This window comes from Bombina bombina, chromosome 6 (genome assembly GCF_027579735.1).
Source record: "Bombina bombina isolate aBomBom1 chromosome 6, aBomBom1.pri, whole genome shotgun sequence".
Classification (NCBI taxonomy): domain Eukaryota; kingdom Metazoa; phylum Chordata; class Amphibia; order Anura; family Bombinatoridae; genus Bombina; species Bombina bombina.
In genome coordinates, this window is record NC_069504.1 from 1038272689 (window position 1) to 1038296913 (window position 24225).

Sequence of the window (24225 nt, forward strand, 5' to 3'; positions counted from 1 at the left end):
AGATTTGGGCCCTGTCTGTGTTACTGCACAAGAGGTTCGCTGAGCTTCCAGATGTGCAGTCATTTGTTAAGGCTCTGCTAGGATCAGACCTGTGTTTAGATCTAATGCTCCTCTTTGGAGTTTAAATCTTGTTCTTAAAGTTTTGCGAAGGGGGGGGTATATCCCAGCGCCAACCAAACCTTATATGCCTGAGAAAGTGGTGCCTAGCTACCACTAGGTGAAAACAGAAATGTGAAAGGTGTACTCAGGCGCCAACAATACTGAGGCTAAGGTTAAAAATGAGGATTTATTACATATAATATACTCACAAAATATACATATACATATAAGGCTGCATGGATCCACGCTAAAATAGTCTAAAAATTAGTCTAAAAATTATTATAAAAACAGTCTAAAAACAATCTATTATAGAAGTGAGGAACAGACTGTTAAGTGTGTCCCAATGCGATACAATTTGTCCCTAAAAGTTACTAAGGTACTAAAATAAAATCAGTGATAGTTACATAGTGATTGTGAGTGACCTTGTGAAAAATGTTAAACAAATAAAACAAAGTGTAAAATCGATGAAACAATCCAAATCTTGGAAAATGTGGAAAATAATAATAAAGTTGTAAAAGCTGAAAGTGTACGGTGCCCCTAAAAAAGGGGGGTGCTGAAAATCTGAAAGTTCAAAAAATTGGTCCAAATAAATTCCAATGTAATTCCAAAAAATATATAGTAGTAAATCCAAAACAATTCTGTGGTGTGTCTTAAATGTGTCCTAAATGATTTACAGAGGTCCTGTGAGTGTCCAAGAGAAAATATAAAAGTCAAAGTAGAAGTCAATTTACTCTGTACTTGTCCGGTGTGAAATATCGTTCAGTGCACACAAAAAATAACAAAAAATAGAGCAAAAAAAAATGGCAAAAAATAAATAATAAAATAAAAATAACAGAAAAAAACCTGCAAAGAGAAGATGAGACACAATGTGTAAAACCTTTACAGAAATATCCTCCTAATGGAATAGAGCTTACCAGGTCTACGCGTTTCGGCCTCTCCTAGGCCTTTATCAAGACTGAATGGTAAGCTGTTAATGTTGGCCTTTTATAGGGCCTTTAGTGTTGTAACCGGAAATGGAAGCAGTTATTGACTTCCGGTTTTCGTTAAAAATTATATTTCACATTAATATTGTCAATGGTTCTTATTCTATATGGTGTGACATCCTCTTATAAGATATTTATTCATTTATTCACATACCTCTTGCTTTTTACTTATTGTCTTACTATTGCTTTCAATCCTTAGCCTCTGTATACCTAATGACGTCACTTCCGGTTTGGGTCCGTGATTTATAGTTTAAACAGTTTGGCTATTAGTTCCACTGCTATGGATTGCCCTCTTGTTGGTTACCGAGAATATTATTCTGTTGGAATTCGGTAGGGGGTATTTTTAATGATCGGATTACACGATTTACTGCGTTCCGGTTTTCTAAGGATCCCATTGGTCGTGACGTCATTGGTTGGCGGTGTTGGTTGGCGGTATGCGATTCTTAGCCTTCTTCCTTTTGTGAATAGTGAGGGTGTGTCAGGCCCCTGTACTCTGATTGGGTGTCTATTTGTATACATAGTGCTGGATATTCTTATAACTTCATCGCTGTTTGCGGATGTTACTATTGTTATTGAAGGGGGAATATTAGTTGCTTTTATATTAGCTCCAACAATATCTATAGTATGGAAACAATCAGTGATGTGCAGTCACTAGAGGCAGGTGAGGCAGTGCTTCACCTCTCATATGGGCAAAAATATATATTTTTTTTATTGGCCTTAAAAAAAAATTGTAATTTTTTTTTCCCAGCATTTTTTTTCCTCACAGCTATATGTTGTGCAATGAAGAGGCACAAGCAGGTCTGCCCACCATTACACAACATGCTGCGCCATCTACTGGATGCAAGTGGTTAAGATCATTGCATGGCCCATTAACTGCTTATTTGAGGCAGTCCTATTTGGGCTGAACCAATCCAGTGAGAGGCATTAGTAAGTGGAACATAGGGTTGGGGCTGGATGTTAAATCATATAAAACAAAACAAAAACGGAAAAAAACAACTTTCATATATTTTGTTGCTGTCCTGTGAAGCTGCTAGCTTTGCTAAAATGAAAAAGAGAGTTCTGTTCTTCCCCTCTAAGTGCAGTGGAATGTGCCACTGTCACTTCCTGAATCCTTCCAGAGCAGGAGAGAGGCACAGAGAGCATTGTTTCACCCACATCTTATTAAAGTAAGATTTTACTGATAGGGATTCTGTTAGTGAAAATGATAATTTAATGAATGTGGTTTAGTGTTTTTTTTACTCTTTTACAGCAGGGTCATTTTTGTATTTTATTTACTCAAACTTTACACCCACTAACTTAGCAGCTTGCCTCTGTACTTCACACTAATTTTCTGAACTCTCTGTAGCTCTGCTGTTTTATTACTTTAAAATGCTGTGGTCCCTCTCCCCCCCCCCCCTTGTATGTGTGTGCGTGTGTGTCTCTCTCTCTATATATCTAGCCATCTCTCTCCTTATGTGTTGTTCTCCCCCATGGTCTCTTTCTCTCTCTGTCTCTCTTCCTTCCCAATGGTCTCTTTCTCTCTCTGTCTCTCTTCCTCCCCCATGGTCTCTTTCTCTCTCTGTCTCTCTTCCTCCCCCATGGTCTCTTTCTCTGTCTCTCTTCCTCCCCCTCTGACTCTCATCCCTTATGTAATGAAAGAATCTATAAGCATAATTTGCAGCATTAAAGTAAAAAGTATGTTTTAAACATATTTTAATGGGCATGGATTTCTAGATCTCATAATCAGAGCAAGCATTGTGTTATCTGGCAAGAGTTTCTGTTACAATCCTTTTAGACTAAAATCAGATGTTTACTAAGTTGACCAGTTTTCCAAGACACCATTTAAAGGGACATGAAACCCATATGAAACCCATATGCAAATTTAAATAACTTTCCAATTTACATCTAATATCTAATTTTCTTCATTATTTTGATGTCCTTTGTTGAAAATCATATCTAAATATGCTCAGTAGCTGCTGATTGGTGGCTGCACATAGATACCTCATGTGATTGGCTCACCCATGTGCATTGCTCTTTCTTCAACAAAGGATATCTAAAGAATGAAGGCGTATCCTGCCACTGCCTCACCAGCCTCTGATGTCACTGCACGTCACTGGAAACAATACAAAGTCTTTGGAAACCTTATATTTTAAGGGATATTTAAATCAAAAGCATTTTTTGCTGTGGAGATTATAAGCGTGTTAATACTTGAATCTTACAACTTTTGAAAAAGCTATTTGATTTTCAAAATCTTTTTGTGCTGTTGAGATTAAAATTTAAAATATAAAAAATGTGTAAATATCTTATGACAGACGGTGGGCATATCAGGTTTTGTTTGCTAAGAGTAAAAAATGTTATCAAAATGTTAAAAATACTATTAAAGAAATTTTATTAAAAAAATATATATATACATATATACTTATCCCTTACTGTGAGTAGTTTTCCAAAAGTTTCTAATTGTTTTCTTTCATGGTACAACATTCCTTGTCAACTATAGGTTGACAGCGGTTCTGTCATCTTATCCATTACTAGTTGGGGGGGTGGGGGGGTGTCGGGGGAGGGTGGTCATTCTAAGTACTGATCGTATTCTATTTTAAGAGACAGTCAGCCAGAATCTGGCTTTTTAGTCTGGCGTCTTCATCTTTATCTGGATGAAGTATAATTTTTTAGTCTTTAGTCTGACATCTTCATCTTATACAGATAAAGTGTCATTAGGAATCCTGTGATTATATGAAGATGAACTTACTTTTTTCTTTTACTCAAAATAGGATGGATATTATTTAGTATCTATATTCGGGCTGTAGGCATATATATAATATGGACACTGCTACTATTGATCTTAACATTACTGGGAAGGGTGAAACCTTCCACTTATTATTTATAGATGATCATCATATACCAGATTGTCTATCTTTGAGTTTAGGCAGCGTTTACATTATCTATGCTTGCTTTCTTGTCTCCTTATAAATTAAAATGAAGATAAAAGTAAAGGATAAAAATGTCGCAGGTGTTGTCTGGATAGGCTACTAGGAGTATACAGTATGTGTGCTTTCACCTCTGGGTAATAAGTTCATCTTCATATAATCGCAGGATTCCTAATGACACTTTATCTGTATAAGATGAAGATGTCAGACTAAAGACTAAAAAATTATACTTCATCCAGATAAAGATGAAGACGCCAGACTAAAAAGCCAGATTCTGGCTGACTGTCTCTTAAAATAGAATACGATCAGTACTTAGAATGACCACCCTCCCCCGACACCCCCCCCACCCCCCCAACTAGTAATGGATAAGATGACAGAACCGCTGTCAACCTATAGTTGACAAGGAATGTTGTACCATGAAAGAAAACAATTAGAAACTTTTGGAAAACTACTCACAGTAAGGGATAAGTATATATGTATATATATATTTTTTTAATAAAATTTCTTTAATAGTATTTTTAACATTTTGATAACATTTTTTACTCTTAGCAAACAAAACCTGATATGCCCACCGTCTGTCATAAGATATTTACACATTTTTTATATTTTAAATTTTAATCTCAACAGCACAAAAAGATTTTGAAAATCAAATAGCTTTTTCAAAAGTTGTAAGATTCAAGTATTAACACGCTTATAATCTCCACAGCAAAAAATGCTTTTGATTTAAATATCCCTTAAAATATAAGGTTTCCAAAGACTTTGTATTGTTTCCATACTATAGATATTGTTGGAGCTAATATAAAAGCAACTAATATTCCCCCTTCAATAACAATAGTAACATCCGCAAACAGCAATGAAGTTATAAGAATATCCAGCACTATGTATACAAATAGACACCCAATCAGAGTACAGGGGCCTGACACACCCTCACTATTCACAAAAGGAAGAAGGCTAAGAATCGCATACCGCCAACCAACACCGCCAACCAATGACGTCACGACCAATGGGATCCTTAGAAAACCGGAACGCAGTAAATCGTGTAATCCGATCATTAAAAATACCCCCTACCGAATTCCAACAGAATAATATTCTCGGTAACCAACAAGAGGGCAATCCATAGCAGTGGAACTAATAGCCAAACTGTTTAAACTATAAATCACGGACCCAAACCGGAAGTGACGTCATTAGGTATACAGAGGCTAAGGATTGAAAGCAATAGTAAGACAATAAGTAAAAAGCAAGAGGTATGTGAATAAATGAATAAATATCTTATAAGAGGATGTCACACCATATAGAATAAGAACCATTGACAATATTAATGTGAAATATAATTTTTAACGAAAACCGGAAGTCAATAACTGCTTCCATTTCCGGTTACAACACTAAAGGCCCTATAAAAGGCCAACATTAACAGCTTACCATTCAGTCTTGATAAAGGCCTAGGAGAGGCCGAAACGCGTAGACCTGGTAAGCTCTATTCCATTAGGAGGATATTTCTGTAAAGGTTTTACACATTGTGTCTCATCTTCTCTTCGCAGGTTTTTTTCTGTTATTTTTATTTTATTATTTATTTTTTGCCATTTTTTTTTGCTCTATTTTTTGTTATTTTTTGTGTGCACTGAACGATATTTCACACCGGACAAGTACAGAGTAAATTGACTTCTACTTTGACTTTTATATTTTCTCTTGGACACTCACAGGACCTCTGTAAATCATTTAGGACACATTTAAGACACACCACAGAATTGTTTTGGATTTACTACTATATATTTTTTGGAATTACATTGGAATTTGTTTGGACCAATTTTTTGAACTTTTCAGATTTTCAGCACCCCCCTTTTTTAGGGGCACCGTACACTTTCAGCTTTTACAACTTTATTATTATTTTCCACATTTTCCAAGATTTGGATTGTTTCATCGATTTTACACTTTGTTTTATTTGTTTAACATTTTTCACAAGGTCACTCACAATCACTATGTAACTATCACTGATTTTATTTTAGTACCTTAGTAACTTTTAGGGACAAATTGTATCGCATTGGGACACACTTAACAGTCTGTTCCTCACTTCTATAATAGATTGTTTTTAGACTGTTTTTATAATAATTTTTAGACTAATTTTTAGACTATTTTAGCGTGGATCCATGCAGCCTTATATGTATATGTATATTTTGTGAGTATATTATATGTAATAAATCCTCATTTTTAACCTTAGCCTCAGTATTGTTGGCGCCTGAGTACACCTTTCACATTTCTTAAAGTTTTGCAACGGGCTCCGTTGGAGCCCATGTATGAAGCAGACATTACATTCTTGTCTTGGAAGGTTCTTTTTCTACGGGCTATTGCTTTTGCAGTATCTGTGATTGCTGCCTTGCAATGCGTCCCTCCTTATCTGGCTTTCCATGCTGATAAGGCTGTTCTACGAACCAAGTTAGGTTTTCTTCCTAAGGTTGTGTCAATTCGCAACATCAATCAAGAGATTGTGGTTCCTTTCTTATGTCCTAATCCTTCTTCGTCGAAGGAACGTTTACAAAGTAATTCTGGATGTGGTTTGTGCCTTGAAGTTTCTCTGTTTGTATCTTTTTTCTGGGAAGCGTAGGGGTCAGAGGGCCTCTTCGACTTCCTTATCTTTTTGGCTGAGGAGTGTCATCCGTTTAGCATAGAGACAGCGGGACATAAGCCTCCTCTGAGGATTACGGCTCATTCTATGGGAGCAGTGGTTTCCTCTTGGACCTTTAAGAACGAGGCCTCTATGGATCAGATTTGTAAGGTGGCTACCTGGTTCTCCTTACACACTTTTTCAAAACTTTACAAGTTTGATGTTTTTGCTTCTGCTGAAGCAGACTTCAGGAGAAAGGTTTTAGAGGCCCTCAGATTAGGGTCCACCTCTCTTTTTTCCCTCCCGTTAGCATTCCGTGTACTCTAGAGCTTGGGTATATGTTTCCCACAAGTAAGGAATGCAGTTGTGGACTCTTCCCATATTAAGAAGGAAAACTTAAATTATGCTTACCAGATAATTTCCTTTCCTTCTGTATGGGAAGAGTCGACAGCTCCCACCCGTGTTCTCCGATGGGCGGCCCTAAATTTTAATTTATTCTTCTGGCACCTTTTTCACCCTGATATTTCTCCTACTGTTCCTTGTTCCCTTTGGCAAAATGACTGGGGTTATGAGGAAGTGGGGGAGGTATTTAAGCCTTTGGCTGGGGTGTCTTTGCCTCCTCCTGGTGGCCAGGTTCAGTATTTCCCACAAGTAAGGAATACAGCTGTGGACGCTTCCCATGCAGAAGAAAAGGAAATTATCTGGTAAGCATAATTTAAGTTTTCAGTGTTTGACCCTCAGAATGTCCAAAACACTAGTTAGGCATTTTCAAAGATGGTCATCTCTAGGAAGCAATTGTATTTTAGAATTCCAAATACAATTATTATTATTTTTTTAAAGTACAATTTTGTTTTTTAGAATGACTCTTTTGTTTTTTAGAATTACAATATGATTTTTTTCTTTTGGAAGTGTGATTATTATTTTTTTGCAATTACACTTTTCCAGTATGTGTCAAAACACTGTAAAAAATAAATCTAGTTCCCAATTCCCATTTTGCTAAAAGACTTGTGACGTCACAGCACTTACTTCAGTAGTTTGCCTGGAAAATAGCTGCTCTTTTGCTTTCAGTTAAATGTGGAGAAGATAAGCTGCTAATATAAAAGCTGTGATTAAATCACCAAAATCCAATATTCCTTAGTACATTATTGTATAAACCAAGGCGGAATAAGCACTTTGGGCACGTTACAGCATGTTGTATGGTAAAACATAAAAAAACTTTGAAAAAAGACCACATGCTACAGTGAGTTGTTGCTGCTACCATGAAAACTGTAATTAAAACATCAAAATCAATATTACTCTGTATTGTGTTGTATTATCAGGGGCGAAACTACAGGGGGTGCAGAGGTCGCAATTGCCACTGGGCCCCCAAGGGCTGGGGCCCAGCTTAAAAAAACAAAAACAAAACATTGACCTGCCACTGCCTGCACTGATATCACATGAGTGTGACATGATGCTTCACTAGTGTCTCTGACTACAGGGGTTAGTGTTTCTGTTTTACCCATTGGTGTTTATGTATGTGTGTGTGTATGTATGTGACTGTGTGTGTATGTTTGTGGAACAGACCTTGTTACTACAGCATGGGGGGATGGGGTAAACAGTGTCACTATACAGTACCACTATATACAGTACGGGGGGGGCTGGACTATGTCACAGACTACTGTGGTCACTTTATAAAGTACTGGGGCGGGTAGGGTCAGGCCAGCTATCTCACCTGCAGATTACAGACTGTGTCACTGACTCACTATATACAGTACTGGTGGGTTAAACAATGTCACTATATACATTAACAGGGGGTCAGACCATCTCACAGACTGTGGGCACAGGGTACCTTCTTTTGCAGACATGTAATCTGATTTTTTTTCTGTGTTAAATGTTAAAAAAAGAAAAAAAGATATGTATCAAATTCACTTTTTTGGGGGTGGGGGGCCCTTCTTAGATTCTTGCAAAATGAGAATAATCACTACTGACATGTTAAGCTATGTTGTATGATACATGATTAACCCCTTAACGACCAAGGACATGTCAGGCACGTCCTACAAAAAAATACAGTTAAGGACCAAGGACGTGTCTGACAAGTCCTCTGGGGTTTTAAGCTCTGGAAGCGATGGTGATCGCTTCCACACACTTTCAGGGTATTGCAGTGATGCCTTGATTTTGAGGCATCACTGCAATACCCTTTTTCACCCACCGATGCAGAGAGGGCCACTCTGTGGTCCTCTCTGCATCGGCCATCGATGGTGTCGATCGTTGGTGGGTGGGAGCTGTAGCAGCATGGCGGGTGGGCGGCCCAATGTTGGTTCCGGATCCGTTCACAGAGTAGTGTGCGCAATGCGGCGGGAGTGCGGCCGGTTTAACGTGGGGGTCCACAATTACATAAATCTATTGTAAATGTATGGGAAGGAGGGAGAGGGAGGGGGGAATAAATGTTGGGCAAGGGATCTGGGATGGCGGTGACAATTGTGAGGTGGGGGAGGGAAGAAAGCTGTTTGAGGGGGTCAGGGACGGATCAGGGGGTGGGATGTGTCAGGTGGGAGGCTGATCTCTAGACTAAAGCTAAAATTAACCCTACAAGCTACCTAATTAATTAACCATACAAGCTACCTAATTAACCCCTTCACTGCTAGGCATAATACAAGGGTGGTGCGCAGCAGCATTTAGCGGCCTTCTAATTACCAAAAAGTAATGCCAAAGCCATATATGTCTGCTATTTCTGAACAAAGAGGATCCAAGAAAAGCATTTACAACCATTTGTGCCATAATTGCACAAACTGTGATTAAATACGTTCAGTGAGAAACTTAATATTGTGAAAAAGTTACAGATTTTTTTTTTTATATCACATTTGCCGGTGAAATGGTGGCATGAAATATACCAAAATGGGCCTAGCTAGATCAATACTTTGGGTTGTCTACTACACTAAACTAAAGCTAGAATTAAACGTACAAGCTTACTACAAGCTACCTAATTAACCCTTTCACTGCTGGGCATAATACACGTGTGGTGCGCAGCAGCATTTAGCGGCATTCTTATTACTAAAAAGCAATGCCACAGCCATATATGACTGCTATTTCTGAACAAAGAGGATCCCAGAGAAGCATTTACAGCCATTTGTGCCATAATTGCACAAGCTGTTTTTAAATAGTTTCAGTGAGAAACCTAAAGTTTGTGAGAAATTTTGTGAAAATGTTAACTTTTTTTTTTTTAATTTGATCGCATTTGGCGGTGAAATAGTGGCATAAAATATACCAAAATGGGCCTAGATCAATACTTTGGGTTGTCTATTAAAAAATATATATATACATGTGAAGAGATATTCAGGGATTCCTGAAAGATATCAGTGTTCCAATGTAACTATCGATAATTTTGAAAAATAAAAAAATGGTTTGAAAATAGCAAAGTGCTACTTGTACTTATTGCCCTATAACTTGCAAAAAAAGAAAAAAACATGTAAACATTGGGTATTTCTATATATATGTATTGCTAACTGTGTAGATTGGTCACCACTGATTACATGTGTATGTGTGACAACATTTGATAATGTATGCATGGATCCATGTTTATTATTAATTTGCCTGTAACTGTTTAAATAATTCTAACACCTCGTAATTGTTTTAAAAGTGCTTATTGTTTTTAAACATTTTATATGTTATATATATATTTTACATTTTTAAGTGATATGCAATAAATATGCCACACCTGTATCACATCTTATACTGATTATCACATCCTAGCCCACACAGAGGTGAGGCGCTTGGGCTACACTTAACTACTACTTTGAATTCTCAGTTGATAGCTAGAGAGGATTAAAATGCAAGGTACCCCTTTTATACTGGGGGTACGATGCATTCCTATTGGCTGAAAAATTTGAATCAGCCAATAGGAATTAGGGCTGCTAAAATCCTATTGGCTGTTCAAATCAGCCAATAGGATTTAAGCAGCTCTCAAATCAGTTAGGGTTAGGGGGTGTTAGGTTTAGGGGTTAATATAGTTTAAATTAGGTTGTTCTGATGTGGGGGCCAGCAGTTTAGGGGTTAATAGGTTTAGTTAGTATTGGCGATGTTTGTGAACGGCGGTTTAGGGGTTAATAGGTTTAGTTAGTATTGGCGATGTTTGTGAACGGTGGTTTATGGGGTTAATAGCTTTAGCTAGTGCTAGTAATGTGGGGGGTGCACGGTTTAGGGGTTAATAGGTTTAGTTTGTGTTGGTGATGTGGGGGTGTGCGGTTTAGGGGTTAATAGGTTTAGTTTGTGTCGGTGATGTGGGGGGTGCGGTTTAGGGGTTAATAGGTTTAGTTTGTGTTGGCGATGTAGGGGGTGCGGTTTAGGGGTTAATAGGTTTAGTTTGTGTTGGCAATGGGGGGGGTGCGGTTTAGGGGTTAATAGGTTTAGGTAGTGTTGGCGATGTTGGGCGGTGCGGTTTAGGGGTTAATAGGTTAAGTTTGTGTCGGCAATGGGGGGTGCGGTTTAGGGGTTAATAGGTTTAGGTAGTGTTGGGGATGTGGGGGGAGGGTGCGTTTTTGGGGTTAATAGGTTTAGGTAGTGTTAGTGATGTGGGGGGACGGCTACTTAGGGTTTAATAGCTTTATTTAGTGGCGGCGTGGGTGGCGGCGGCGTTTTAACTTAATTTTTTTTCGACAATCGCCAGAACATTAGCTAGAAACAATGATTCAGTCCGTAATAAAGATTCGGTCCGACATTAACAATAATTTGGTAACGGTTTCGAATGCATCCAAATTTCAAAATTCAGGACGACACAAATAAATCCCAAAATTGAATTACTGACACATATCGAATTATTACGAATGTGTCAAACCGAATTTTTTTAAGATTTTTCGATCGCGCACAACCAGAGATTTAACCACAATAATAAATGCAATTGTTATAATATACCACAGTACCTTTGGTTTAAACTATGAACCGTAAAATACTAAATCCTTTCCTCTAAATAATACATTTACTTAGCACTAATATAATTGTTTATGGACTAATGTAAATTATAACGATAAATTACACTTACAAATCACAGCTACAATTTAACTATAGCTATAAAATACCTTTGATTTAAAACATTAAAAATATAAAACAACCGCTAATACATTACAGTAACCAATATGAGAGTTCAGCTTTTTCAATCAGAGTTTTCCAAAGTCATACGTGAAGGTATTTTTGCAAACCGGGTATCACAAACACAGAGAGTTATTCCAAACCAGGCCCCAAACCAAAGTGTGTTTTTTGTGTCTCTTCCATTCTTTCCATAGTCTTTTTGTCTGTGATCGACTCCACCTTCACCCAATGGAAAAATCTCTGATTACGCCCTTAGCTTTCATTGGCTAATCCACTGGTTATTCAATTTCCCAATTGTCACCAGATCTTCTCAAAGAGCTGGCAGTGGTATGTATTGCTTCTGAATACATTATTTGTGTCCTACAAGCCATTGTTAAATCTCTGAGAAGGTGTGGTGTTTAAATACTGGTGCACAGGCCTTCACAGGATATGTGTGTATGCTGCAGAAAAACAGTAATGACTTTTACTAGAAGTATATTGTAAAAAATGCTTCTACTTCAAGTTGAAGTGCACGCATGCACATTTAATTTTTGATCTTTCTGCTACATGTTTAATGGTTTTATAGAAATTACACATTTAAGTTAAAACTGTTGAATCACAGGGGTAGAAGTTGGTAAAGTTGGTGAAACCAAAAGAGATTGCTCAGTGAGTTTTGCACTAAAGTATACCTACAAATTCACACAAACGTAGATAAGTGTTGTCCTTACGTTATAAGCTGTGCATTGTCATGAGGTCTTTGCGGCAGCAGCTTTCTTCTCCACGACAGAAAAGACCGCAGTGTGCTGTACGGGTTCTCAGACACATTACATTTATCTCCACCGGTCCACACCTCCAGGCCCACAAGAGCAATGCGAATTTTAAGAGCTCTGTAAAACTATAGTCAGAGAAATGAAGAATATGGTGGAACCCACAATGTTTCGTTCATAATTCAGATAGACCATACAATTTAAAAAAACTTTTTGGTTTACTTCTATTAAAGGACCACTGAAGTCAAAGTCAATCTTTCATGATTCAGATATAGCAAACAATTTTAAACATCTTTCCAATTTACATCCATTATCTAAATAAGCACAGTCTTTTTATATATACATATTTTCAGAGGCACCAACTCCTACTGAGCATGTGCAAGATTCATAGAATATAGGTGCATATATGCATTTTGTGATTGGCTGATGGCTCTGACATGATGCAGTGGGAAGGAAAAGAAAACTAACTTTAAAAATTGTCAGAAAAAAAATCTAATACTCGTGAAATTCAAACTAAGTGCTTTTGCATTGTCTATTTATTATGTAGTTATTGATTATGCAATTCTACAGAGCTTAGTGGTCCTTTAATAAGTTTGCTTCATTCTCTTGGTATCCTTTGTTCAAGGAACAGCAATGCACTATTGGGAGGTAGCTTAAACTATCTGGTGAGCCAACGACAAGAGACATATATGTACAGCCACCAATCAGCAGTATTGTAACAAAATAGGGAGATCTTACATGTAGGTTTATAGGGACATGAAACCCAATGTTTTGCTTTCTTGATTCAAAAAAGAAAACGTTCCAATTGACTTCTATTGTTACATGTGCCTTGTTCTAAGATGTCTGCAACCTCACCATTTCTGTTTGCTTTCTCTCTGTATCAACCTCAATAAAATATTTAATAATTAAAAAAAAAGCTTTGTTCTTCTGGTATGCTTGCTGAAAAACATACTTAGGTAGTGTACATGTGTCTGGAGATATATATACGGCAGCAATCACTGCTGCCATCTAGTGCTCTTGCAAATGTATAACATTGTTAAAAGTATCTTCCAAAACTTCTGCTCTGTAGTTCTCCAGGCATGAGCACACTCTTGATCATATCTGCTTTTCAGCAAAGGATACCAAAAGAATGAAGCAATTTGTTAATAGAAATAAATTGGGAAGCTTATTTAAAATTTTACACTGAACCATGAAATACTTTGGGGTTCAAGTTCCTTAAATGTTGAACAACCAATAAGCTACTAGCTACCAGTAGTGCAATTCAACTCCTTGTTCTACATAGGTATGCTCTTTAACAAAGGATACCAAATGAGATCATCATGAAAGTTTAATTCTGATTTTACTGCCCCTTTAACTGCTACTAGTCTTTATAAATGGATAATATAAATTCTCAGTTACAAGCTGTATTACAAAAGACGTGCACACAAAGAAATAACATAAGCGTTTAATGCTGCAATGTTTGGTAGCTGATTGGTGGCTGCATATATTTGCCTCATGTCATTATTTATCTACCAAATAGTACATTTGATAACAGAAGAAATCTGGATAATTGTATACACTATCAGAATCATGAAATGAAAAATAAATTGTGTTTCATGTCCCTTTAATTAACATATTGTCATTGAAAAACCGTTCTGAATATTTTAATATTCAATAATAGCAGTTTCCACATTTTTTTCCAATTAACAAACTGATAGGATTCCAAATTCTCACAATCACGTGTTCTACACTTAGAGTAACCTATAATGACAAAAACAATACCTTATACAGGTGAAACTCGAAAAATTAGAATATCGTGCAAAAGTTCATTTATTTCACTAATGCAACTTAAAAGGTGAAACTAATATATGAGATAGACTCATTACATGCAAAGCAAGATAGTTCAAGCCGTGATTTGTAATAATTGTGATTATTATGGCTTACAGCTCATGAAAACCCCAAATCCACAATTTTTCGAGTTTCACCTGTACAAATCAGAGCCTTGTGTTCCATGATGTGAGTTGTACTTTTTATATATGCAGGTAATCCGTTGCTATGTGTTATTTCTTTCTTTACTATTAACAGCAATGCCAGCATGAAACAGCTTAAAACCCACAATTCACTGTGAAATGGGTTTGCTATATTTCATATTAGGATTAGAAAATATTTAAATAAATATGCAAGTAAAATGAAACTTTCATGATTCAGAAAATCCAATTTAATTACTAGATCAATACTTTGAGTTGTCTACTAAATAAAAAATATATAGTTTTGATAGGTAAATAAAAAAACAACAAGGCTCTATTTGTGTTTTAATGGAGTGATGGCAAAAATTATAAAAATTATCTGGTCTTTTGGGGAAGTTTTAGCCTGAAATGCCCAGTCCTTAAAGGGACAGTATACACTCATTTTCATATAACTGCATGTAATAGACACTACTATAAAGAATAAGATGCACAGATACTGATATAAAAATCCAGTATAAAACTGTTTAAAAACTTACTTAGAAGCTGTCAGTTTGGCTCTGTTGAAAAGGTAGTTGGAAAGCCCACTGCAAGTGGCAAATAAGACCCCTCCCCCTTCTTTTGCATATGAAAAGACCCTTTACACAAACAGGAGCAAGCTGGAGAAGGTAGCTGACAGTATTCACATAAAACTTTGGGGCTTGGTTAGGAGTCTGAAAATCAGAGCAATGTTATTTAAAAATAAGCAAAACTATACATTTATTTTAAAATAAAACTTTATGGGCTATATAAATAGATCATCTACAAAACATTTATGCAAAGAAAAAAATAAGTGTATAATGTCCCTTTAAGGGGTTAAAAGCTGAAGGGAAAACCATACTTGCCAAGAATCAACAAAGCTCTGGGGTGTGTAAAACCTAAGCTCACTTCCAAACCTATATACTCAATTGCCATGCACAATATGCTCAGGGCTAGTCAGTCTTAATATGAGGGCTGGTGGGCCCCATAAAGGGGAAACGTCTGAGAGTTAGTCATTTTGTATTCTATATCTTATGGGAGCTCTAACCCCCCCCCCCCCCCCTGCAGTAAAGCTTTATACCTTGTCAATATAGTTGGTCACCTCCAGCATCTTCTGCTGAGTCTTATCCAAATCAAAGTCATTCTTCTGAAACTGAACAGAAAACATGGATGGATAATGCAGCCGACACTTTATGAGCATAGTTTATAAATATATCAAACAGAAAATGTTTGCACAAAGTTTAACAACTAACATCTTAGGAATGGACAGAACGAGTATCTAGATGCAATATATACAATGATGGGTACACTGCAAGGTCTCATTGTCCATAATATCCAAGTATGGCACGGTCAATTATCTCAGTTTCAAGTGAATTTAGAGTTAATATTAGGGTAATGTTTACAGATTAGAATAGCTAATCGGCACTGGCATTTGGGTTGAGATTGGGTTTAAGGTTAACCCCTTAGATTCCAGAGAGGGCTACAATACTATAACATTGATGTAGCCATATTCTGGACTTGGTTATATTGGTGATACAATATTTTGCCAACCACAATATTTACAGCACTCCCCAAAAACCCAGAGAAAGCAAAGGATAAACAACTAAATATTCTTTAGAACTATTTTCTCTTTAATATTCTGTTATTGAGGTTGTAAGCAAAAAACATTACAGAAGCAGAGCAGGTTAATTCACAATATAAATGGGATACATGTTAGCAGGTCTAAATCAGACCAAGGTGGGAGTATACTGTATCGCAAACAACAGGTTATAAGAACAACACAATGTATACATAAAGATAAACGTAATGAACTTATGGGTATGAAACCTCTATTTTCTATTATGCATTCTCCCTATTACCCAGTAGGTCACTTTTGGACCTTAAATAAGTATATATAACACAATTGGGAGAGTTAATATAGTATATAGAAATTATATAGGCATATGTTTTTTAAGTAAATATTAAGGTGGGACCCCTCTGTGGGTCCCACTATATTAATGTGGTAGTAAAACAAGGTTTAAAGTTTAGCGGGTAAGCATCACTTAACATTAATATGGAAAATTTATAAGTTCTGAAATAAACTAGTTTAACTGGAGAACTCCTTTTAGAGTCCCGTTATATATCTAAATCGCTTCAGCATAGAAGTGTGGCTAACGCTCTAAATTTAAGTTGGATGTAGTCCACCAGGAGCCCATGTTAGCATATGGGGGGGGGGCATTAATGTAATAATATAATATATGAAATGATTGTTGCCGCTTCTAATTAGTAATACCAAATGAGCTGGCTTTTTCATTCTAACAAGTGTAGAACCTTAGGGCATCAAAAATATAGACGGGGTTGTATCTCGCTTGAGATGTCTGTAGACCTCTAGGGAAAAGTTCCAGCCTATGACAAAGATGTGGCAAGTCTTCTCAACGAGGCTCCAACACAAGCCCTCATATGCCTATGGGATATCATAATATAATATAATATTTGCTAGATTAGTATAAGACAGTGAGTAAAACAGATAACAGATGTGTACTATAAACGTAACAAACATGAGAACTGTGATTGAATATTAACACATAACCATTATGCCCTTTAAGATAACATCAATTATTGCAATGTTAGAAACAAATATTGAGCTCACATTCCCCAGATCATAACGACATGATGTCGAACATTGACTCTCCCATAGCATGGAACAGGTTAAGAAGCCCAATGTTCCAGATCTAAAGTGAACTATCAGGTAGGCACCATATTAAGCTCAAGAATTGCATGGGTCTCTGTTGAGTAATTGGAAAAGCGGGCCACCATATCCAACATAGCTCAAGGTGGCACAGTCCCCATGTCAGGAACGCTAAGTAATTACCCCACACCAGTCCTTGTGATAATGACATGTCTTAGTGTAGTAATCCAATGAAGTTTGATGGCAGAGTCCCATGTCACATGAGGAAAGACCAAATAGAATCCAGAGCCTGCACCGGATTGTGAGATAGGTATCTGACTCTCAGAGGATAGTACTGTCCACCTTGGAGGTCTGAATGATTGAAATAAGCGAAATGTTTCTGTGAACTCACAAGTCACCTCAAAATCTGCTAAAGCCTCCTTGAAGCTGACAAGCGGAGAATCCACTGACACTGTTACCCTCCTCTCTTTTGCAATTCCGCCCCGCTTGTGTGGCATCCATGTATCTGCCTCCGCTGAAGTTTGATGCTGGGGCCCTAACATAACCCCCCAGACAAGCAGGGCATTTTCAGTGGTGGGATGTGAAGTTGCGGCAAAAACTACAACCGAGGGTGAGCTAGTTACGGATTTCAGTGTATCCATGCAATCCACATGGTGACGGTCTAGGCGGTTGATTAAGTCTTTCAATAGTGACGCTATGGACTCCATAGGGGAAATGGTAGTCAGGTGCTAGGTGTACTTTAGAGGAGAAAGAGTTATGATAGATAGTTTACAATATCAGTGGAAATGAGGCTGCTTTAGTCCAACAAGCCAGGGATGGAACGTTATAGGCACGAGCATGAGTTTTTATTTAACACCCAGATCCCCTGTGAAGGTAGCCACTCCGGTAGGTTTTCTCTCAATATGTGCCAGGCAGAGTCTTGCAACAGTTAATTTGCAGATACAGTGTTATAGTGATCTACTCTGCAGATTTTGATAGCTGTATGAGGGGTCTGTATCCCAACTACCAGTGTGTTTTGCGGTGGTTAGTAGCGATCTCACCTTGCTTTCTTCCCACTTGAGAAGTTTGCTCAGGCTCTGTGTGCTCTGTTTCGCAAACGGATACAATCCTTTTGTTGAGTCCTTTCCTGCAGTGCGACCTGAAAATCCTGGTGATCAGCGGAGTCTGTGTATAGGTCTTGCCCTTCCTATCGTGTCAGCTTTGCTATCTGCTCACGCCATGTGGCGTGACTTGCTGTGGATGAGGCCTAAGCTTAGCGTTCTATCCCGTAAACAGCGCCCACGGCATCTGTCCAAGCCTCTGGACCCCTCGATCAGGTCAGCGGGGTAAGAAGAATATATGTGCCGCTGTTTTGACCTTTTATTGGTCCGGTGTACCTTGATATTTAAGCCCTACATGCTGGCTGTTAGCCGAGCTCTAATAAAATGTGGCCATGTTGGTCTCTGGCCGGCTCCGCCCCTACCCCCCCCCAGAACTATTTTAATAAAATAAGGCATTTAATAGTTTAAATGGTTTCAACATTTTAAGAGATGAATAATTATTTAATTATGCATCCTGCAGCACAAATAAAAGTATATTCACCAGCAGACAAAATTAAAATACTTCAAAGATTGATTCCCCTTTTCTCTTATTACTTCCATTTATGTTTAAATACTTTTGTTCATCTACTCAACTGTCTATCCCTTGCTCATTTGTCAAATGCTTGCTCAAATCTCACCTGTTTAAAGAATACTACTGTACACCTATCCTCAGGCTTCACTGATGACAAATGCCTCACCCAAATGTTTTCTTTTTGGCTATTGACCTAGCTCCAAAGTGGCCCAAACTCCTTCCTCTGTACATTGTGTGTCTGTTGTGTCCCATTTTATCTGCATCATAATATTTTAAAGGCCCATCTGTTTTATACTCCTATACATATAAAACTATTTTAATGTGCAATTTATTTAAAGGGACAGTCAACACTAAAATTGTTATTGTTTAAAAAGATAGATAATGCCTTTACTACCCATTCCCCAGCTTTGCACAACCAACATTGTTATATTAATACACTTTATAACAGTTAAACCTCTAAATTTCTGTCTGTTTCTGAGCCACTACATACAGCCTCTTATCACATGCTTTTTTATTTGCTTTTTACAACAGGAGACTGCTAGTTCATGTGGGCCATATAGATAACATTGTGTTCACGCCCATGAAGTTATTTAAGAGTCAGCACAACACAGCAATAATTGGCTAAAATGCAAGTCAATAGAAAATAAAAAAAAATGTGATCAGGGGGCTGTCAGAAGGGGCTTAGATTCAAAGGTAATCACAGAGGTAAAAAGTATATTAATATAGCTGTGTTGGTTATGCAAAACTGTGGAATGGGTAATAAAGGGATTATCTATCTTTTAAAACAATAACAATTCTGGTGTAGACTGTCCATATAATAGCATGTAGGACTCAAACATTCGGCCAGATTACGAGTTTTGCGTTATGAGCTCTGCGGTGCTAACAAGCAGTTTTTTCTCACCGCTCACTTACGTACAGCGCTGGTATTACAGGTTTTTACAAACCCGGCATTGAAAGGCAAGAAGTGAGCGTAGAACAAAATTGAGCTCCATACCGCACTCCAATATCAGCGCTACTTAAGTCAGCGGTGAGCTGGTTGTACGTGCTCGTGCACGATTTCCCCATAGACCTCAATGGGGAGAGCCGGCTGAGAAAAAGTCTAACACCTGCAAAAAAGCAGAGTAAAGCTCAGTAACGCAGCCCCATTGATTCCTATGGGGAAACTAAAGTTATGTTTACACCTAACACCCTAACATGAACCCTGAGTCTAAACACCCCTAATCTTACACTTATTAACCCCTAATCTGCCGCCCTGACATCGCCGCCACCTACATTATACTTATTAACCCCTAATCTGCCGATCCGGACACCGCCGCCACCTACATTATACTTATTAACCCCTAATCTGCCGCCCCCAACGTCGCTGCCACTATTCTAAATTTATTAAGGTTGAAAAAATCTTATTGGCTGATGCAATCAGCCAATAGGATTGAACTTCAATATTATTGGCTGATCCAATCAGCCAATAGGATTGAGCTTGCATTCTATTGGCTGATTGGAACAACCAATAGAATGCCAGCTCAATCCTATTGGCTGAATGCATCAGACAATAGGATTTTTTCAACCTTAATTCCGATTGGCTGATAGAATTCTATCAGCCAATTGGAATATAAGGGACGCCATCTTGGATGACGTCACTTAAAGTGATATTCATTCCAAAGAAGACGTCGTTTTAAGAGGATGCTCAGCGCCGGATGTCTTGAAGATGGAGCCGCTCCGCGTCGGAAGGATGAAGATAGAAGATGCCGTCTGGATGAAGACTTCTGCCTGCCTGGAGGACCACTTCTGCCCATCTGGAGGACCACTTCTGCCAGCTTCCTTGAGGATTCTTGCCGCTTGGATGAAGACTTCTCCCGGTAAGTGAATCTTTGGGGGTTAGTGTTTTTTAAGGGTGTATTGGGTGGGTTTATTTTTTAGGTTAGGGCTTTGGGCCCGCAATAGAGCTATATGCCCTTTTAAGGGCAATGCCCATCCAAATGCCCTTTTCAGGGCAATGGGGAGCTTAGGTTTTTTTAGTTAGGCTTTTATTTGGGGGGTTGGTTGTGTGGGTGGTGGGTTTTACTGTTGGGGGGGTTGTTTGTATTTTTTTTTTTACAGGTAAAAGAGCTGATTTCTTTGGGGCAATGCCCAGCAAAAGGCCCTTTTAAGGGCTATTGATAGTTTAGTTTAGGCTATGGGGGGTTTTTTATTTTGGGGGGGGGCTTTTTTTATTTTGATAGGGCTATTAGATTAGGTGTAATTAGTTTAAAGATCTGTAATTTGTTTTTTATTTTCTGTAATTTAGTGTGTTTTTTTGTGATTTAGCTAATTTAATTTAATTTATTTAATTGTATTTAATGTAGGTAATTTATTTAATTGTAGGGTTAGGTTAGGTGTTACTGTAACTTAGGTTAGGTTTTATTTTACAGGTCAATTTGTATACAGGTCAATTTGTATTTATTTTAGCTAGGTAGTTATTAAATAGTTAATAACTATTTAGTAACTATTCTACCTAGTTAAAATAAATACAAACTTGCCTGTAAAATAAAAATAAACCCTAAGTTAGCTACAATGTAACTATTAGTTATATTGTAGCTAGCTTAGAGTTTATTTTATAGGTAAGTATTTAGTTTTAAATAGTAATAATTTAGTTAATTATAGCAATTTTATTTAGATTTATTTAAATTATATTTAAGTTAGGGGGTGTTAGGGTTAGGGTTAGACTTAGATTTAGGGGTTAATACATTTAATATAGTGGCGGCGACGTTGGGGGTGGCAGATTAGGGGTTAATAAGTGTAGGTAGGTTGCGGCGACATTGGGGGCGGAAAATTAGGGGTTAATAAATATAATCAGCGATGTTGGGGGCAGCAGATTAGGCGTTAATAAATATAATGTGGGTTGTGGCGATGTTAGGGGTGGCAGATTAGGGGTTAATAATATTTAACTAGTGTTTGCGAGGCGGGAGTGCGGCGGTTTAGGGGTTAATATGTTTATTCTAGTGGCGGCGATGTCCGTAGCGGCAGATTAGGGGTTAAAAATGTATTATGGTGTTTGTGATGCGGGAGGGCCTCGGTTTAGGGGTTAATAGGCAGTTTATGGGTGTTAGTGTACTTTTTAGCACTTTAGTTATGAGTTTTATACTACGGCGTTGTAGTGTAAAACTCATAACTACTGACTTTAGAATGCGTTAGGAATCTTGGAGGTAGAGGGTGTACCGCTCACTTTTTGGCCTCCCAGGACAGACTCGTAATACCAGCGCTATGGAAGTCCCATAGAAAAAAAGGTTTACGAAGTTCACGTAAGTCAGTTCGCGGTAAGGCCAAAGAAGTGTGCGGTGCCCCTAAACCTGCAAGACTCGTAATAGCAGCGGTAGTAAAAAAGCAGCGTTAGGACCTGTTAACGCTGCTTTTTCAGCTTACCGCAAAACTCGTAATCTAGCCGTAAGTTTCTTTAAATTGATAATGGCTTTTTACTACAGTTGCAAAATAGCAGAGCAAGACTTAATCTTGGTAAGAATTTACAGAAGCACTCCTTCAAAGAAAGGGTGGCTGATTCATAGAATAAACTTCCGTTAGAGGTGGCAATGACAAATGCTATGGGAGACTTCAAGAATGCCTGGGATAACCATAAGGCTATCTTACACGTTTAGGACATTTTGGTCAGACTTGTTGGGCCAATGGTTCTTATTTGTCGTCAAAATGAGGAACAAATAAAATATAAAAATGTTTTTATTTTTCTGAAGTATTAAAACAATTGGAAACAATTGTCTGTTGTAGATCTGTTATAAAAGATAACTATTGAATTGATTATATGGGTTTTATTCAAATCTACTAAAGTTTATGTGAATTCGACTGAGATGCCCTTGTTGCTATGTGATTCCAATTCATTAGAATCTAAACTACATACAGTATGTGATTAATTCTTTATTTTATTTTATTATACTCTGATTTTAAAAACCTACACTATCAGAAAAAAGGGTACGGTTAGGGTCCGTTTGTGAACACTTAGGGTACAACTGCTGTTGTTGTACCCTCAATGGATCATAATTACACCTTAAGGAACTAATATGTACCATTTAGCGGTAAATAAGGTACAAATATGTTTCCAACTGTCAAAGGGTCCATGTCTGTACCATTTAATCCCCCCAAAAAGGTACAATCACTTGTGTGACTAAAAGGTTGAGGGGGATGGGTGGTTCAAGGCTGCTAAACCCTGCAAGTCCATATAATTTGTACAGCTCAATTATTCATATTCACATAACTGGCAGTCACCCAAAATGAATGTAACATACAAGTTGTACAGCAAAATAATTATGTTCAATTGTTGTTGGTAATATGCAAGAAGTGGGCAAAGCAAAAAAATACTTAAAGGGACAGTCTACACCAGAATTGTTATTGTTTAGAAAGATGGATAATCCCGTTATTACCCATTCCCCAGTTTTGCATAATCAACACAGTTCTATTAATATACTTTATATCTCTGTGATTACCTTGTATCTAATCCTCTTCAGACTGCCCCTTATCTCAGTGCTTTTGACAGGCATGCAGTTTAGCCAATCAGTGCAGACTCCTAAATATCTACATGGGAGTGAGCATATTGTTATCTATATGACACACATGAACTAGTACTCTCTAACTGTGAAAAACTTTCAAAATGCTCTGAGCTAAGAGGCAGTTTTCAATGGTTTAGAAATCAGTTTGAGCCTACCTAGGTTTAGATTTTCAAAAATACCACCAAGGGAACAAAGCATATTTAGTGATAAAAGTCAATTGGAAAGTTGTTTAAATTTTCATGCCCTATCTGAATCATGAAAGTTTAATTTTGACTAGACTGTCCCTTTAAGAACCCATATAGTCAATAATACTGTGTTGCTGGTTCTAAATAGCAAACAAGCACTTAACATTTTAATGTTTATATTTAGAGCATCAATATGTTAATTCTTAAACATAAAGCAAATGTATTAACTAAAATTACAAAGAAAAAAAAAATGTTTTAAACTCTATAAAATAAACAAGAGCTATTTAAGAACCAGTTTTAAAAAAAATAAAATAAAATTGTAACCGTTCCCCAGTCACATTCTTGGACATTGTGTAATACGCCATAGCGCCATCTGTTGGTTGAAAGTTCCTTGACATGCGTAACAAAGCTCCATCTATTGGTAGCAGATTCATCACCAAAGTGTGTACTAGGGAAATAGACTAATTTGCATATATTTTGCATAGAGTGACAATTCAATGTATGATTGTGAGTTTTATCGTTTATCCCTCCCCCGAATCCCCCTTCTTTTCATTAGAGTTATATTTTATTATTATGTTGTTTTCTATATTTTTTCTATATATTTATGTTTTATCTGTCATTTCACCCTAAATTAAATGGGATGTTTTTAGAGTCTAGTACAGAGTGATATAAAACACCTTGAGTCCTGATTCTTTTTGGAACTGGCTGTTTAGCCTGGCTGTTTCAGGTGGTTCTGTATCAGTCTTTTGAATTGCTACAGTTGAGTATACAAACTTTTTAAGAAAGCTGCAGTGTATCTACTGTAATTCTTTCTGAAAAGTATGCATATTTGAATGTTATATGCTAAATTTAATGAAACACTGTTTGTATTATGCAG

General features: G+C 37.4%; 1 protein-coding gene across 3 annotated transcripts in view; it reads right to left on the reverse strand.

Annotated features, from left to right (window-relative positions):
• ADAM19 (ADAM metallopeptidase domain 19) overlaps window positions 1-24225 on the reverse strand; it is a 329717-nt gene that overhangs the window by 108953 nt on the left and 196539 nt on the right. For 2 of the 3 annotated variants that reach the window (XM_053718788.1, XM_053718787.1), the window contains 2 exons: window positions 15434-15505; window positions 12353-12519 (listed from right to left, as the gene is read on the reverse strand). In XM_053718788.1, coding sequence (XP_053574763.1) covers window positions 12353-12519; window positions 15434-15505 — 239 coding nt within the window. The remainder of the gene's footprint in view (window positions 1-12352; window positions 12520-15433; window positions 15506-24225) is intronic. The other variant, XM_053718789.1, reaches the window with a different exon arrangement.